Source organism: Puntigrus tetrazona, chromosome 1, assembly GCF_018831695.1.
Source record: "Puntigrus tetrazona isolate hp1 chromosome 1, ASM1883169v1, whole genome shotgun sequence".
NCBI lineage: Eukaryota > Metazoa > Chordata > Actinopteri > Cypriniformes > Cyprinidae > Puntigrus > Puntigrus tetrazona.
The window spans coordinates 2,540,437-2,558,739 of NC_056699.1; the positions used below are offsets into that span (position 1 = coordinate 2,540,437).

At 41.7% G+C, this 18,303-nt stretch overlaps 2 protein-coding genes and 1 long non-coding RNA gene across 4 annotated transcripts; 1 reads left to right on the top strand and 2 right to left on the bottom strand.

The window, feature by feature from the left end:
- Positions 1–51: 51 nt before the first annotated feature.
- On the bottom strand, positions 52–4,550 carry f7l (coagulation factor VII, like). Its single transcript, XM_043246746.1, has 8 exons — positions 4,392–4,550; positions 4,072–4,235; positions 3,282–3,306; positions 2,935–3,048; positions 2,713–2,859; positions 1,783–1,874; positions 1,464–1,584; positions 52–1,283 (listed from the first exon to the last, which is right to left on the bottom strand). The coding sequence occupies exons 1-8, from the start codon at positions 4,474–4,476 to the stop codon at positions 736–738; spliced, it is 1,296 nt and encodes a 431-aa protein (XP_043102681.1). The 5' UTR covers positions 4,477–4,550; the 3' UTR covers positions 52–735.
- A 3,937-nt stretch (positions 4,551–8,487) lies between these two features.
- LOC122351916 lies at positions 8,488–11,825 on the bottom strand. Its single transcript, XR_006251814.1, has 3 exons — positions 11,657–11,825; positions 10,486–10,690; positions 8,488–8,623 (listed from the first exon to the last, which is right to left on the bottom strand). It is a non-coding gene; the product is annotated as an uncharacterized LOC122351916 (long non-coding RNA).
- Positions 11,826–12,322: 497 nt separating this feature from the next.
- Positions 12,323–18,091, top strand: setdb2 (SET domain bifurcated histone lysine methyltransferase 2). 2 transcript variants are annotated; one of them, XM_043248050.1, is made up of 12 exons: positions 12,323–12,562; positions 12,834–12,947; positions 13,591–13,668; positions 13,744–13,822; positions 14,740–15,052; positions 15,805–16,196; positions 16,311–16,480; positions 16,623–16,828; positions 16,921–16,966; positions 17,058–17,236; positions 17,776–17,864; positions 17,932–18,091. In XM_043248050.1, exons 1-12 carry the CDS (start codon positions 12,544–12,546, stop codon positions 17,972–17,974), a joined length of 1,728 nt encoding a protein of 575 aa, XP_043103985.1. In that variant the 5' UTR covers positions 12,323–12,543; the 3' UTR covers positions 17,975–18,091. The 2 variants fall into 2 exon arrangements, with proteins under 2 accessions (XP_043103985.1, XP_043103993.1); XM_043248058.1 differs by lacking the exon at positions 17,932–18,091 and adding an exon at positions 17,657–17,688 and having other exon boundaries at positions 17,755–17,859.
- The last annotated feature ends 212 nt before the right edge of the window (positions 18,092–18,303 follow it).

An 18,303-nucleotide genomic window follows, 5' to 3' on the forward strand; every position in this document is an offset into this window, starting at 1 on the left:
GAGTTTACAAACCCTCCCTTACTGAACCACAGAGATGCCAGGACACACAGCAGCATTTCAAAGAGTTTATTTCTCTTAATATATGTGCATTTTCCAGTGATATGTGGCATAAATATCATCATGTTCTGCCATCATTATTATACTCACATCTGCCTTTATGCATCTTTAAAGGTGAAGTGTGCATCAAACTGAATTGCAAAAATAACCAGATTTTTCGGTGCCTGTGTTTCCTCATCAATGCTATATGGTGAAAATTATAAATCCAGCTCAAACTCACGTGATTGGCTTGACATGACGAGCTGATCAAACGGTTCAATGTCGTCAAAGTGTCAGTCGCTGAATCGAGTTGTGTCAAAAACCAATAGAGATCACAAGGACTGCTATCTAGTCTGCAGTGGATACAGTGTCTGTCTTCAGGACAAATGACTGAAAGATTGTTTGGTTTGAACGACTCGTTTAAGTCTTTAAGTCTTTAACACACTTCACCTTTAACAACATTCATTAGGGTGACCATACATGTGATTTTCCCCATACACGTCCTTGCCAGGATTTGTTTTGGTTTTGTTTTCCTGTATTCATGCTTCCTGAAGGTAATGATCATGCGAGCATTGTACATAATATTCTGATGTGAAACACAGAATGGTCTGCACAAGCGAAAAAAGGCAAAACTGAGATATTTTAGGCAATATAGAAAAATGGCACGTGTGGTCACCCTTCATTGAGGAACTCTTGACTTCATGCGGCAGCTACAGTCTTCATGATCCAGTCCACAAACACAGACACGCGTGTGTAGATGCCGTAGACGTCTGAACGAGCGCAGCCCTTGCCCCAGCTCACGATCCCCGTCAGAAACCACGTGTTCTTGTAGCGGGTGACCAGTGGCCCTCCGCTGTCCCCCTGACAGGAGTCCCGGCCGCCCTCGATGAAGCCGGCACACAGCATGTTCCTGGTCACCTTCAGACCCGACTTAGCCTTGCACTCGTCTAAAGAGACCCTGGGCACCTCCAGCCGCTGAAGCACCGGTGACGGCGGACCGGACTGCGCCAGGCGACCCCACCCACTGACCGTGGACATGCGAATGGCTCCGATGGTGCGCCCGAAGGTGCCGTTAACGGGAGGAAGGCAGACGGGAAGGGCGAAGGCGTCCAGCCTGACGGGGCTGAGCAGACGCAGCAGAGCGATGTCGCTGTCGGCGCTGGAGTGGTTGTACCGCGGGTGGATGAAGACTTTAGACACTTTCCTCGTCTGTTCAGTTCCTTCGTCTTTCTCACGGATGTGTTCACCTGCAGCAGAAGACAAAATGCAGAACTCTACACTTCAACGTCAACAGAACCTGTGTTATGTGAACAACTCCTCGCCGAGAAGAGAATGTCAGTTTTCTCCCAGTTCTAAAATTTGACAAACTTGCAATTGCAGTAACTCCAGTAAGAAGCCCAGTAGTTCCTGACCAAGTCATTTCATACCAACTGTTACTTGTAAAAGGTTTGGATCCTTCTCCCAAATGCAGTGAGCTGCGGTGAGAATCCACTGGGAGTCTAGAATGATGGCACCGCATTTATACTGTTTATCATGCTCTAGTAAAGCCTGTGGAGGAGAAGCACAGAATCACTGACTGAGAAGACACCGAACACACAGAGAGACCAGATCTGAAGGACAAATGGATTCTGAAGGAAATGAAAAATCTATGGAACCTTTCCATTGGGAAACTGAACATTTCTCTTTACGCCATCAAAATTTTGTAAGCTGTAAGAGTGTCCAGAGAAATGAATCTGATTCCCTCACCTGCCACGGACACTGTCCTTTGGGACACACGTCACCCTTCACTATCCTCGGACCAACGCCCTTGTACACCAGCCTTCCACACGGGAAATCATCTGAGCACACGATGAGAAAAACAACATGAGTTTACATCAACAGCACCATGGCTTTAAAGCACAAACACAATGATTATAGAGTCCTCCTCCAGAGCGTTCCTCTAGATCAGAAGGTCAGTGCCAAGGTTGTGGGCTTGATTCCCAGGACATGCATGAACTTCAGTGCAGTGTACGTTGCTTTGGATAAAAGTATCTGCCAAATTCATAAACATATCTGGAGCACAAAATATGAATCAACTCTGAGACACTCCTTGTGTCCCTATAATATAGTAGAGGAAAAACAACACGAGAAAAAGCCTCAGACTGCTGCATCTGTTGAGATTCTACAGTGTGCATCTAGCGGACATTTTACTATCCCATGATGCCACTGGAGTGGAGTTATAAATGGCAGTTAACCAATGCAACTGACACTGTACATGTGACAGCAGATGTAGTATGTCTAAATTTCATACTATGAAGAGCTCAGGTAGTGTGTGATTTCAGATAGGTCTACAAACATACTAACATCTGCAACATATTAAATGCCCTGTATTTGAATTTTTTGTGTGCATGACCAATGTGTGCAATATAGACCCACAGTACAGTGTGTGACACACTGCATCCCACAATGCAATGCGCTTGATTCGACCCTCCATTTCTAATCAGCAGTGACAATGGCATTGACTTTTCCTGATATATTAGGTCACAGTTCAAAACGTTCAGACACTTTTAAAGACAAGCTAACATTGCAAATGTTATACCATTATTTCTGAGCAGATAACTGGACGCAGTGCGAGTGTGTCATTGTATAATGCGCACTGACATACTTCTAGTCTAGGCAGTATGGTTCGTGACTGACCCTGCGGCACACAGCTGCTGTTGTCTGTGTGTAGTGTGTATCCAGGAGCACAATCACAGCGATGAGTCGAAACGCTGATTTCTACACAGAAGTGCTCGCAGCCACCGTTCCTGTACAAACATCCGTAAGAAGTGGGTGGAAATATTTCTGTGGGACAGGATTAACGTGAGTAGATGCTCGTTCTGCAGGTCTCTGAGTTGTGTTGAGATGATTGTGTGTTACCTTTGTCACAGTTTCTCCCCTCGAAGTTCACCGGACAGATGCAGATGTATGTGTCGATCTGATCCACGCACATGGCTCCGTTCCGACACGGTCCCGACTCACAGTGATCCACCTCTGAAGAGGCAAACCACCGTTACACAAGATCTGAGGACACTGAGTGGAGTTAGTGCTGCCTCAGTGTCTCTGGCTGTCAGTTCTGCTGGGTCGTTAGCTCGTTGCTATGCAGTTTCAATTAAACTTACTTTAACTTTATGTGCAACATTTGAAAAACATATGCAAGAGTTTTTAAGTATTTTGGAGTCTACATATTAATGAAATTAAATCTTCACTTGAAGTCGCCGGTTTACCTGTGTATCTCCTCCAGAAATCTTCCTGAAACACAACACGAGAGTCCTGTTAGATTTCCTTCAGCTCTGTTGTTGGTTATTTTGTCTCAAATTCAAACTAAAACTTTAATGTCATGACTGGCTCTGAATGAGCTGATTAGAGGCTGACTTTGTATTACCTCAAAGGAGAGTGACTATGGATTGAGAATGACTCTGAATTGTCTAAATTGAGATTGACTTGTGTGAACTTACTTTGAATTACGTGAAGTCAGACTGGTTCTGAATTATCTGAATTTAGACTGAATCTGAATGAATAGACTTTGAACTGAGACTGATTCTGAATGATCTTAACTATTATCTAAGACTATTATCTGAATTAATTCTGTATTAAAACTTGCTATGAAGAATCAGAATTGAGACTCACTCTGAATTATCTGAAGCAAGACTGTATTATCCGATTTGATTCTGATTTATCTGAATTGAGAGTGACTCTGAATTTAGGCTTAGTGTGAATTATCTGATTTAAGACTTACTCTGAAGTATCTGAGCTGAGACTATTATCTGAATTCATTCTGCATGATCTGAATTGAAAGTGACTCCGAATTAAGACTTACTGTGAATGATCAGAATTCATTCTGATTTATCTGAATTGAGAGTGACTCTGAATTAAGGCTTACTCTGAATGAACTGAATTGAGACTATATTATTTAAATTGATTCTGATTTATCTGAATTGAGAGTGACTCTGAATTAAGACTGAGATGAGACTGTATTTTCTGAATCGATTCAGATCTCTGTGAACTTCTCCTCACCAGTTGTTCAGGGAGGGTGAAGATCTCCTTGGCCTCCTCATAAGAGCAGATCTCCTCGAGACACTCTCTCTCCAGATTGCCCAGCTTCAGCTCCTCCAGGAAGGAGTTTGCTCGTCGGACTCGATGCGTCAACGCCCGGCTCGCCTCGGACTTACTGAGGAAGACTTCAGATGATGAAGAAACAGACCAAGAGGAAGCATCAGGCAGGCGCTGAGCGAGTCTCTCATTTAATGTAAACATGGATGAGAAACACGGCACACATCTGATCTCACAAACACAGACTCAGGCTGATTTTCTGTTTTTAGGATCTCAGCACTCACCCGATGGAAGCCCAAAGCATGCTGGGACGGCGAGGAGCGCCAGGATCGCGTGGAAGAGCTTCAGTATGTTCAAGTCGAACTCCATGATGTTTTAGCTCCAGGATCAAAGTCCGTACCTCATGGGCTGTGTTCTGGACACACGGTGGGCGTTCGGACAGAAGATTGCACAATGTGTGTGACTGAAGCATCTCCTGAAACCACCAGCAGAGGGAGCCACTGACACACACCTCGTTCAGAACCTCATCTCCACAAACTAGAAGGAGACCAGAGATCACAAATATTACGTTTAAGCTGATGCTTAGGACAAACAGAACTGCCTGTCAGTTATTTGTCTGCTCTTCATGGTTATGCTCTTAATTCAGCATAAACCGCTTTAATATTTAGACTCAGATCAAGGTTTATGTAGTGGACACTAATTTTAGTTAAATGTAGTTCTTTCAGAATCCTGGGTGCGCTTGAATTTCAGAAAGAGTATATCTCTTAAGAAGTTTAAAGAAATAGTTCATGCAGAAATTATAGTTCTGTCATCATTTACTCAGTGTTTCTGCAGGTCTTGAATCAGAACAGAAAGTCATGAAATAAAGAAATACTGGATGCACTGAAAGTCAATAAAATCCTCAGTTTTTTCAAGAAACATTCACTGGAGAACGTGAAGACATGAAGTATTGTTTTCTTAGAAATTGTTTTAAATCAAACTAGCCTAAAACAACAACAAATAAAGTCAATTAGCAAATATTTGTTCTTCTTTTGATACATTTCTGTAAAACATATCTTTTAATTTTGTATCTTGATTTAAAAATCTTGAAAAACACTGAGGAAGAATCAAAAGATATTCCCATATTCTAGTGTTTGGGAGAATTAATAAACTTTTTGTTGTTGTTGTAGAAATGAATTCAAAATGAATAGAGATGTGTTAGAAGCTGATAGTGTTTTCTCCTAATTACAGAACATCCAGTGTGCTGCGTTCAGTTTAGTGCTTAAGACCGTATCATTTTAAAAGAAAAATATTAAATCTTAAATTTACCTTCAAAACCAGCAGAAACCCTTCCCCGCGTGACGCTTCAAACCTTTATCACACTTTATATTCATATTTGAACCGTTGTGTGTGAGTGTGTGTGTGTGTGAGTGTGTGTGAGTGTGTGTGTGTGTGTGAGTGTGTGTGTGAGTGTGTGTGTGTGTGTGTGTGTGAGTGTGTGTGTGTGTGTGTGTGTGTGAGTGTGTGTGTGTGTGTGTGTGTGTGTGTGTGAGTGTGTGTGTGTGTGAGTGTGTGTGTGTGTGTGTGTGTGAGTGTGTGTGTGTGTGTGTGTGTGTGTGTGTGTGAGTGTGTGTGTGTGTGAGTGTGTGTGTGTGTGTGTGTGTGTGTGTGTGTGTGTGTGTGTGTGTGTGTGTGTGTGTGTGTGTGTGTGTGTGTGTGTGTGTGTGTGTGTGTGTGTGTGTGTGTGTGAGTGTGTGTGTGAGTGTGTGTGTGTGTGTGTGTGTGTGTGTGTGTGTGTGTGTGAGTGTGTGTGAGTGTGTGTGTGTGTAGTGTGTGTGTGTGTGTGTGTGTGAGTGTGTGTGTGTGTGAGTGTGAGTGTGTGTGTGTGTGTGTGTGTGTGTGTGTGTGTGTGTGTGTGTGAGTGTGAGTGTGTGTGTGTGTGTGTGTGTGTGTGTGTGTGTGTGTGTGTGTGTGTGTGTGTGTGTGTGTGTGTGTGTGTGTGTGTGTGTGTGTGTGTGTGTGTGTGAGTGTGTGTGTGTGTGTGTGTGTGTGTGTGTGTGTGTGTGTGTGTGTGTGTGTGTGTGTGTGTGTGTGTGTGAGTGTGTGTGTGTGTGTGTGTGTGTGTGTGTGTGTGTGTGTGTGTGTGTGTGTGTGTGTGTGTGTGTGTGTGTGTGTGAGTGTGTGTGTGTGTGTGTGTGTGTGTGTGTGTGTGTGTGTGTGTGTGTGTGTGTGTGTGTGTGTGTGTGTGTGTGTGTGTGTGTGTGTGTGTGTGAGTGTGTGTGAGTGTGTGTGTGTGTGTGTGTGTGTGTGTGTGTGTGTGTGTGAGTGTGTGTGTGTGTGTGTGTGTGTGTGTGTGTGTGTGTGTGTGTGTGTGTGTGTGTGTGTGTGTGTGTGTGTGTGTGTGTGTGTGTGTGTGTGTGTGTGTGTGTGTGTGTGTGTGTGTGTGTGTGTGTGTGTGTGTGTGTGTGTGTGTGTGTGTGTGTGTGTGTGTGTGTGTGTGTGTGTGTGAGTGTGTGTGTGTGTGTGAGTGTGTGTGTGTGTGTGTGTGTGTGTGTGTGTGAGTGTGTGTGTGTGTGTGTGTGTGTGTGTGTGTGTGTGTGTGTGTGAGTGTGTGTGTGTGTGTGTGTGTGTGTGTGTGTGTGTGTGTGAGTGTGTGTGTGTGTGTGTGTGTGTGTGTGTGTGTGTGTGTGTGTGTGTGTGGTGTGTGTGTGTGTGAGTGTGTGTGTGTGTGTGTGTGTGTGTGTGTGTGTGTGTGTGTGTGTGTTTTACGATAACTCCAAACAATGAATGTTAAAGAGGTCCAGTGTTTCTCAAAACTTCTTCGAGCGTGTTTCTGAAGAAGCATGAAGCATCATCTTGAGGTGGACTCCTGCTTTAAGTAAGAAGTTTCCTCTGAATGAACGGCGTTCCTCGTCTGAGAACACAGTAATGAATCATCTTCATCACACACACACTGCTCGCTGTACAGCTTCTTCAGCTTCACTTAAAACTATAAGAGCCCTGTGGTTTCCGTCTTGAAATCAGCTCGAGCTTTTAGATCTTAACGCTACTGAAGCGTCTGAACTTCAGCGTCTCGTTTGTTGAGACCACAGAGAGATGCGCGGTTTAAACAGAAATCAGACGCTGATCCACACGAAGACACGGAGAAGCAGACTCACTCAGAAATATAGACACACACCAAACTACAGAACATCTTTTAATAATGTGCACATTATACTCACAATTAAATATAATACTGAAGTAAACTGAAGTTATATTATAATGCATCATTTAAAAGTTACGTAGTTACACACTGTATTAGTCAAGGCTTAGTCTCAGACTAAAATATAATTAAACTATGAGCTAATCCTGATTAAGTCTAGGCTCGGTCTGTGAAGCATCCTCTAACTAACACACACCATGAATATCACCTAATTCTCCTGAAGTTCAGAGGTTAAAAAACAAGACGAAGACAAAGATAATATTTGACATGTTTCAAGCTGTTCACATTCAGCAGGTTTCAAACACGTTTCTTTGAAGCATCAGCTATATGATTATCATTTACTCAATCTATAACAGACACAGCTCTAATGACAGAATCATGCAACTAGGTCACAGAGACTCAGGTGAAGAGACGAGAGGAGCGCCTTCCACAGGAACCACATCTGAGGACAGCTTTCCTGTGTGTGTGTGTGTGTGTGTGCGTGTGTGTGTGTGAGTGAGTGTGTGTGTGTGTGTGTGTGTGTGTGTGTGTGTGTGTGTGTGTGAGTGGGTGTGTGTGTGTGTGTGTGTGTGTGTGTGTGTGTGTGTGTGTGTGTGTGAGTGAGTGTGTGTGTGTGTGTGTGTGTGTGTGTGTGTGTGTGTGTGAGTGAGTGTGTGTGTGTGTGTGTGAGTGTGTGTGTGTGTGTGTGTGTGTGTGTGAGTGGGTGTGTGTGTGTGAGTGTGTGTGTGTGTGTGAGTGAGTGTGTGTGAGTGTGTGTGAGTGTGTGTGTGTGTGTGTGTGTGTGTGTGTGTGTGTGAGTGTGTGTGTGTGTGTGTGTGTGTGTGTGAGTGAGTGTGTGAGTGGGTGTGTGTGAGTGGGTGTGTGTGTGTGTGTGTGTGTGTGTGTGAGTGTGTGTGTGTGTGTGTGTGTGTGTGTGTGTGTGTGTGTGTGTGTGTGTGAGTGTGTGTGTGTGTGTGAGTGTGTGTGTGTGTGTGTGTGTGTGTGTGTGTGTGTGTGTGTGTGTGTGGTGAGTGTGTGTGTGTGTGTGTGTGTGTGTGAGTATAGATTGTGTGTGTGTGTGTGTGTGTGTGTGTGTGTGTGTGTGTGTGTGTGTGTGTGTGTGTGTGTGTGTGTGTGTGTGAGATTAGTGTTGATGTGTGTGAGTTATAGCTGAGATTGTGTCGATTATATTCAGATCAGTTTTCTCTGCTGATCTGAGACGTTCTTCTCGTCTGAGACGAGTTACAGTTCTCTCCTGAAAACACATGACATCCTCATCTTCATCCTCATCTTCATCCTCAGATCAGATGATTCCCAGAGTCTCCCGAGGAACCTTCAGACGCTCCTCTGAGGATCCTGGAGAACAAACACGTCTCATTAGAGTCTCCTTCGGTTAGCAGAGCTTTAATCCACTCACAAGAGGCAACCTTTTGAAACTGAGAAGTGTACATCATTTGAAAGTGCAATAAATAATCTTTCTGCTGATGTCTGGTTTGTTCGGATCGGATGATATTCGTCTAAACCTGAAGTTGCAAGAAATCTAATTATTGAGAAAGTTTGGAATCAGTGAGATTTTTGAGTCGTCTGCTCATCAAAGCTGTATTTATTTGAATAAAAATACTACATTTTCTAAGTGATTTTTAATTCATTTTATTATTGCAATTTAAAATAACTTATCTATTGATTCTTTTATTAATAAAAAGTATTCATAGAAACTAATACAAGTCCTGTCATTTTTTAAATCAATTTAACAAATCTTTGCTAATTAAAAGTGTTGATGATTTCTGAAGATCATGTGACTGAAGACTGGAGGAATGATGCTGATTTTAGCTTGATTTTAAAGTATATTCAAACAGAAAACATTTTATACTTCACTATTTTACAGTTTTGTCTTGTATTTGTTCTGTATTTCTTCATTTAATAAATGCATCCTTGATGACAGAAGAGATTTCTTTATAAACATTAAAAATCGTCCTGATCCCAAACGTTTTATTTTTTCAAAATATACAAAATATAAAATCATTTTGAACTCTTAAATAGATAAGAATAACAAATGTGATAAATTGACGACAGATGTGAATAACAAGTGATAAAAATTAAATAAAGCAATAAAATATACTCTATACTATATTTAAATGCACTTTGAAAAGAAGCTGATAATAAACCGCTGGTCTGAACACAGATCTCGTTCAGATCTCAGTCTGTTCTGATGAACTCGAGTGACAGAAAACACGCTTTCCTTCTTCAAAAGACAATGATGGAAAAATGTAGATGTTTTGATCAACGTGTTTTCTGTTGTTTGATCACTTTCTTCATGATTTGAAAGCAGCGCTTGATTTTCGGCACTAAGTCGGAGGTTTTTAAATAGTGCTTGTTTAATGCTTTCACAGATTTTATTTTAGCAAATGAGAAAAACTGAATTTATCATTTTTTAGGTCAGAAAATGAGTCCTCTAATCCTAGTCTTTCTGTGATTTTTGAAAAACCTTTACTCAAGTTTCCCACCAAAAAATTGGTAACTCTTTATTTTACAGTAGTCACCTAATTAGGGTACTTAGTAGTAACCGTTGTGCTTAAAATATACTTCTGATATACGTCTCACTCAGGTAAACCCAGTTTGTACCGCTGTAGATGTAACGGCTGTCACACTTTATCTCAAGGAGCTCATGTCTGTGAGACTGAAGTTATATCTGTGTTATATAAAGTCTGAATACATGTCTGACGCTCTTTAGGTTAAATAAGTGTCTGTGTAACAGCAGCAGCCTGATACACACTGCTTCATCACTTAGTCACATGGTAAGTACACTTAGTTTCATGTAAGGCTACTACTAAGTACTTACTAGGTACTTACTTTATATTATAGACGCCTTAAAATACAGTGTTTCCAAAAATGTAAGTTAAAATCGATCGAGGAGCATCACAGAAAAAAAAAGACGTATCTTACTCAGCGTTTTTTTGTCTTCAGATCCATTTAGTGTTTATCAAAATGAATAAAAGCCATGAAATGTTATTTTATCAAGCGGTGTCTTTGCTGATTTAATTAAATCATACTCATAAGAAGAAATGACTGAATGATAAACACTGTGTTTGTTTCAACTCTTTAGAAGCAGTTTATTTCAGAGTCTCTGTACATTTACTTGCATGTAATGATGTATAAGTTATTGTTATTATAGAGAAAGAATACGTAACAAGGACACCTTAAAATAAAGCCTTACTAACTTTTTATATTAAAGCAATAGTTCACCCAAAAAAGAAGCTCCCCGTGATCCACGCTCCTTCGAGTCGTCCTCGCTCTGTAAGACGCTCTCAAAAGATAAAGCGTTATCAAAGCATTAATCTTCATAAATCATACCCATCCCTCATAAACATGTATGTTTGAGACTCGTGTGTTTCCTGATCCTCTAAAGCTGCTCCGACACGATCTCTAGAAATAAAAGAGTGTAGAGTTCAACATAGATTTCAGTCCTATTTATACACCTTTACTCTATTAATATGTTGAATTAGCTTTTATTTGTCAGGTTTCATTGAAGTTCTAGTATTTTTGTTATGAGCTTGTCATTTTATTTTAGCATTACTTTTATAAGTTTCTGTTTGTTGTATATTTCTATTTTATTGTCATTTTAGTAATTTTCTCATTTTCTTTGGTCATCTTTATTCATGTTTTTAATATTTTTGTTTAGTATTCATAACACTTTATGTCAGTAATATTAATTTTGTATGAGCTTTTACTTTTTTATTAAAGATTTATATTTCTGTTTAGTTTTCGTTCAATTTTGTCATTTTCTTGTGTGCTTTCATTATTTCTATTGTTTTTTGTATATTTCTACTTAGTTTTTATTTAATTTGATGAGTATTAGTCATTTTATGTGCTTTTATTTTTCATTTCTTTTTTGTATACACACACACACACACACACAGACACACACACACACACACACACACACACACACACACACACACACACACACACACACACACACACACACACACACACACACACACACACACACACACACACACACACAGACACACACACACACACACACACACACACACACACACACACACACACACACACACACACACACACACACACAAAATACAACAAACTAAAACTAAAACACAGTCAAAAACATGATAAGGTAATATTTTTGAAGGTGTGTAAATGTTACACTTACTATTCTGCTCTAAAAATTAAAATAAAATTAATGTAGGGTCAATAATCAGTCATTTAAGTCAGTTCACATTATTTTTTAGATCTGTTTCATGCAGCTTTACTGTAATAAACAGCTAATATCTTTAACTGTAATTCGTTCAAAAATTTACTACAGTATTGTCCTACACCATTTACTACATAAACACAATATTACTGAAGAGATGTCGATCTTACCGTAAATAATGATATCCGATGCGGTGAACACACACACACACACACACACACACACACACACACACACACACTGTTAATAATCGCATAATAAGCGCTCAATCACTGTTACAAAACTTCACCGGAAGTACATAATTTACAAAAACACGTCACGTGATGCCATATACGTATGTGTTATGTGTGTTTAACATGAAATCTGTTTACTGTGTTTATGATGTACAATAAACTACAGCTAGTTTCACGTGTGCTGTTACACACAGACATACAAAGACGAACACCGATTCACTGATGGATCGAAAACTACTTTAATACTTATATTTATACACAAACCTCACATTACCGACGATAAAATGATGGCGTACTGTGTCGACAACAGTCATGAAAAGACCACCGACGCGATAACTGTGAGATATTTGTAATCGATTACTTTTGACTTCTACTGGAACCAAAACATAGGATTCATTCTAGCGAATCGGTTCGCTCGGACAGTACGCCAACAAATGACTCCTCTAGTAACGTGATTCCTCGTTCAAACAAAACACCGCGTTCGGAGTAAAATACACTTATTAGTTCATTACTGTTAAATCTTTAAATTTTGCATCAATCGTGTTTATGGTTCTCTGTAATGTGTGAGTGATTCAAAACGCTTCGGTTCGATTGAATGATTCATTTGATTCGGACACAGGCGGATGGCTCTTTTTTTGACGCCGCGTTATTTCATTCACTCCGGTGAAGTCGTTTAAGTATTATATTTGAGTAAGTTTTAAAAGTACTTCAGTGATGTTTGTTATAATCGGCATATAACGTTTCTGAGCAGAGTTTCTGTGAGAAACTGAGCAGTTGTTTGACGTTCGTCGAGTGTTTGTTTGATTTCTGAAGCTCGCAGCGAGATGACGGAGTTTATCACCGGTAAGATTTATTTATTAGGACATTTATCCCACAGAAACCAGCTCTAGAAAGAGTTTGAACACCGTGAGAGAGATCTGTGAGAGAAGTCTTTGATCAGAAGAATAAGAATAATGACCAAACACTGGAGATGAGTTTAGACTAACTCTAAAGAACGAGAGAACCCTGAAGATCTGATCCTGAGAGGAATCAAGGAGCTTCTAGAAGAACAACATCTGCTGAAGAAACCTGAGAGTGAGGAGATCACTGATCAGAACATGATTCTGTGTTTCAGAGCAAGCCCGAGAATTCTGGGAGAACGTGGATGTTGAGGAAGTGTTTGATGACCTTCTGGACAGACTTAATCAATTAAGATACTCCATCACACACAACACTGCTACTGACAGAGGTGACACACACACACACACACACACACACACACACACACACACACACACACACACACACACACACACACACACACACACACACACAATACACACTGCTACTGACAGAGGTGACACACACACACACACACACACACACACACACAACACTGCTACTGACAGAGGTGACACACACACACACACACACACACACACACACACACACACACACACACACACTGCTACTGACAGAGGTGACACACACACACACACACACACACACACACACTTAACAATCTTTTATTTCTAAATCCGTAAGTCCTGGGTTTAGTTGAGTCTGGCGTCTCAGTTGTTCTTCAAGATAAATAATTTTTTCAGTGCTCAATAAAAATGTGTCTTACTTTTCAAACATTCATCAGAGAAATAGACAGCAATACACTGTATGAGGCACAATATATATCTCTCTTTTATATCAAAACTCAGGATATTAAGATCGTGTTCCATGAAAATACTTTCTACATTTTAAATATATTAAAACCTAATTCCTGATTAGTAATATGTATTTCTGAGAACTTCATTTGGACGACTTTAAAGGACATTTTCTCAATATTTAGATTTTTTTGTATCCTCAGATTCCAGGTTTTCAGATTTTTCTGCTGGTTTCAGATTATGTTCAGGCCATGAAGATCGTTCTGGAGTCGGAGCTCAGGAGCGAAGGCATCCAGGAGGTGCTGATTAATGAAGGTTTGTTCTGATCATCAATAAATCTGCTCGTCTTTCAGATCATGTCTGATCCATGATATCATGTCTGTGTTCCAGAGATCCTGAAGGTGACCGTATCAGAGTCCCAGTGTTCTCCGGAGAACCCGAGGAACGGAGTGGAGACGGACAGCTCACGGTCGGCCATTATTATCATTATCATTTATTTTAAGAATAAACCACGTTTAAGAACTACTCTCCAGCCTTTAAACAGGCTCCTGAACTCCTAGATAATTACGAAAATACATTTATATGTCTTTATATTTGTCAGAAACACGTCTTTAATCACAAACATAGACTGATGGGTGTCAGATTGCACACAGGAAGTGACCTCGTTTGAACCCTTCCTGCAGCACAGAGAACTCTTCGTTGGCTGTGTTTGAGCTGAAATGATCAAAGAAGTCTTTGTGTTTGATTCAAGAGACGCCTCGTTTATAAAGACAGAGCAGAACGATCTTAAATTTGGGAACACTGTTACACTTCCTGTGAATGATTCATAAAACATACGATTTCAGAAACACCGATTGTCATTTTTAAATACCGCTAGCTTTTACCCCAGATAAATATACAAGATAATATATAAGTGTAAATATAATCATATAATCTGTTCTGTTATATATTTTAATTAGCGCTTTCATGATTAGCAAAAAGTTCTGTTCCGAATCAAATGATTCACGATTCGTGATCCGATCAAAGTGTTTCAAATCACTTTGACTCTGAGTTTCAGAAAGCTCTCGTACTGTTTTTATTAAATTGTTATCATGTTAAATATATTTTCCATTTGATTAAAAACATGATGTGACTCCTATTCACTTAAAAGACTTTTAAAAGATCCAGAGTAACCTTTTTCTTTTCTATATTTTATAAGTACGGCTCAGAATGAGTGTGTTTTGATTTTATCATAGATGTGTATATTTTGTGTCTGTTACTCTGAACATTATTTCACTCTTATGTTCTCACTCTGCTTTATTTCCCTGCTTTGACATTTTACTTAAAGTGTAAGCACTTATCAAACCACTTTTTAAACGCTGGCCGGTTTCACTGTGTTTGTGTCAGGCTCTGCAGGGACGGCGAGTCGAGCTCCGATCACAGCCAGACGTCTGCAGCGGGTCGAGCCGAGCTTCTGCGCTCTCCTCTGAGCTTCTGCTCTGAAGAGCCCAGGTCTCCGGTGCATCTGGTCTATCATCCTCACGACTGCAGCTGCGCATGCGTCCCGCGGCTGGCCGACCACGCTGACCGCTTCCTGGGTCACAACCCTCTGAGAGCGCCCATGCTGTGCTGCTTCCAGCGCCACTGCGAGCCGGACGCCTCGGACGCCGCCGTGCTTTATAAAGCGCCGTGTGGACGGAGCCTGCGCTCGCTGGACGAGGTAAAGCCAGGCTCAGGTTAAACTAATCCATGTATGGTTTAAGAGAGGACAAGTATGTTAGAAAGTCTTTTGAGAGACTGATATCTGCTGTCAGAAAAGAGAACGATGTCACATTTCCCCTTCCTCCTGTTAGAAACAGCCCCACAGTTAAAGGAACACTCCGCTTTCTGTGGAAATACGCTTCAATTATACTTGAGTTTTATTTTTGAGTCCATTCAGTCGATCTCCGGGTCTGCACTGTTAGCATAGCTTAGCATAGATCATTGAATCCAATTAGACCAGTAGCATTGTGTTCAAAAATGACTAAAGAGTTTCTAAATTTGAGACTTGACTCTTCTGTGGTTATATCGTGTACTAAGACCAGCAGAAGGTGAAGTTATGATTTTCTAGGCTGATATGACCAGGAACTCTACTATACTCTCACTTCCTGTTCAAGAAAGAGGATCTAAATGTTTTCAGGTGCTGCGTGATATCACTTCTGTGGTCACGGCAGCAAACTTCCTTTATTAGTATGGATTAGATTTTTTCCTATTTAATTACTCAACTCTGGGGTCATTTTTGAACGCCATGCTACTGGTCTAATCGGATTCAATGAACTATGCTAAGCTATGCTAAAAGTGCTATCGCCAGACCCGGAGATAACTTAATAACTTTTTTTTTTTTTTTTTTTTTAAGAAAGTGTAGTGTTCCTTTAAGATATAAACATGATTCAACATGGCTGCTGATTTATGATGACATCTGTTCTGATCGAGGTTCTGGAGTTCCTGCTGCAGTCGGAGAGCCTCGGCGTGCTGCATCCGGACAACTTCAGCTTCGACCCGCAGGTCTCTCCAGAGAACCAGGCGCGAGCTCCGTCCTCGTCTGCGCCGCTGTTCGAGCGCGACCTCAGCCGCGGGATCGAGCCGATTCACGTCTCTCTGTTCAACGAGCTGGACGGGACTCGGCCCAAAGACTTCCGCTACAGGAAAGAGCGCTGGCCGCACGGCTGCTTCCTGAGCGCCGCTCCGCTCTTCACCGTGTGCTGCGACTGCACCGACGGCTGCGCAGACGCCCGGAGCTGCGCTTGCGTTCAGCAGACGCTCAGAAGAGCCGGAGAGCAGCAGGCGTACACACACCAGAGACTGAGAGCGCCCCTGAGAGCCGGGTGAGTCGGGACCCTGATCATGTCATGTGATCATCTTTCTACGGGCTCAGAACCGTGGTATGTGACACCTAACCCGTCTAATCTCGTGTGATCTTGATCTGTCGGACCTGTCAGGGTGTTGGAGTGCGGGCCGTGGTGCGGCTGTCCGAGGAGCCGCTGTCAGAACCGCGTGGTTCAGAAGGGTCTTCGCGTCCGGCTGCAGGTGTTTCGTACGATGGACCGCGGCTGGGCCGTTCGCTGCAGAGACGACCTCGACAAGGGGACCTTCGTCTGCATCTACGCAGGTATACAGACACACACCAGGCTCATAAAATAAAATATAATCAGTGGGGGGCAGAATTCAGTAGTGAGACAGCTCTGGTAAAAATGAAATGATTTTGACAAATTTATATAAAAATATCCACGAGTCGGTCGTCCGGTGCGCAGGCGTGGTTCTCCGTCAGCAGCAGAGCGTGGAGGAGCCGACGGATGGAGAGCCGGTCGTGTCTGATGACGAGGTGGAGGTGGTGGAGGAGTGGACGCTGCCCTCAGGACCCACGGAGACGGTCAGCGAGCCGCTGGACTGCTCTCCACCGCTGTATGTGCCCGTGATCCAGAGACCCTCCGATCAGAGTCCACTCGCTTCGCTCAAGGTCAGTGACCTTTGACCTTTCAGTAGTGTCAACAAAACAAAATGTAATGGTGAGGTTTGAGTGAAGTAGAAGTGAGCGTGACTGTGTTTCAGGATCAGCAGCAGCTGAGCGTCTCGTCTCTGGACTGCAGTGAGAACGGTGAGACCTCACACACATCCAGAGCTGTGAGAGTGTGTGTGTGTGTGTGTGTGTGTGTGTGTGTGTGTGTGATCAGTATGTGTGTTCGTAGGGACCGAGGCGTGTGAGGAGGTCGCCAGTAAGAAGCCCAGACTGACCGAATCGAACGGACACGGCGTTGAGATCAGCACACACTCGCTGCACAGACACACACACACACACACACACACACACGAGCAGCTCTACTACCTGGACGCTTCCAAAGAGGGCAACGTCGCCCGCTTCTTCAACGTAAGTCCTCTCCCTGCACCCTCACACCATCTGCTGAAGACTCGCAGAAATAGACAATAATACACTATGAGTCAAAATTATACATTTCTCTTTTATTCCAAAAATCTTTAGATTTCACAAATATCTATCTGACTTTATCTTAGAATTTTGAGAATGAAGTCTGAATGGTGAAATATCAATTCTGAAATTCTAAATTGTGAGGAAAATATTAAAAATGTTGGATTAAAACTTTTTTTTAGGTTAAAACAGTCTTCCATGTGAACTAAAACCAACATAAAAACATTTAAACAATTCTCGTTTTTTCTTTTTTGAGCACTAAAATTACAAAAACTAATAAACCAATAAAATGGCAAAAACATAATTTGAATCAGTCCTTCATGATGTTGGATATGGAGCATACAGAATGATTGCTATTAGCAGTATGTGCTTGTTTCATATCTGATGGATGGATGGATGGATTGATGGATGGATGGATGCATTAATGGATTGATTGATGGAGCTGTGAGGATGGATTAATTGATGGATTGATGGACCTGCAGCACAGCTGTGAGCCGAACCTCTTCGTCCAGAGCGTCTTCACGGACACACACGACCCTCAGTTCCCGCTCATCGCCTTCTTCACGAGCAGGTGAGGATCAGACTCTGACACACGGAGCGAAGCGGCTCTCTGTTAATACGTCTGCTTCCTTTCTCAGGTCCGTTAAAGCAGGAACTGAACTGACCTGGAACAGGAAGTGAGCGTGATCATGTGACTCGTCTGATTGAAACTCTGCTAAAGCTCCAGAGAAACCACGAAGGGTCCGTCTGGTTCATACTGTAATGACTGCAAAGACTTCATTAAAAGTGTAAAAATCACATTTAAAAGAGTGTTTTTTCTGTGAAGGGAGTAAAGTACAATAAGTTTTTAATACTTGATTTCCAACCTTTTCCCCCTGGATGTGAACGGCAGGGTTCATCTGAAGACAATCTGATCATTTATGAATTTCATGTTTTTTGTTGATTCAAAATACTTATTGTTCACAAAGAAACTTTTCCTGGGATCAGGGCATTAAGAAACAGTGGTTCTT

Excerpts from the sequence above, each read along its gene's own strand:
- f7l (XM_043246746.1), bottom strand. The coding sequence starts at position 4,476 with ATGGAGTTCGACTTGAACATACTGAAGCTCTTCCACGCGATCCTGGCG. Across the intron at positions 4,236-4,391 it reads ATGCTTTGGGCTTCCATCGG|TCTTCCTCAGTAAGTCCGAG; the intron begins GTGAGTGCTGAG and ends CATCATCTGAAG. Across the intron at positions 3,049-3,281 it reads TTTCTGGAGGAGATACACAG|AGGTGGATCACTGTGAGTCG; the intron begins GTAAACCGGCGA and ends TTGCCTCTTCAG.
- setdb2 (XM_043248050.1), top strand. Across the intron at positions 12,948-13,590 it reads CAACACTGCTACTGACAGAG|ATTATGTTCAGGCCATGAAG; the intron begins GTGACACACACA and ends TGCTGGTTTCAG. Across the intron at positions 17,237-17,775 it reads ACGTCGCCCGCTTCTTCAAC|CACAGCTGTGAGCCGAACCT; the intron begins GTAAGTCCTCTC and ends ATGGACCTGCAG.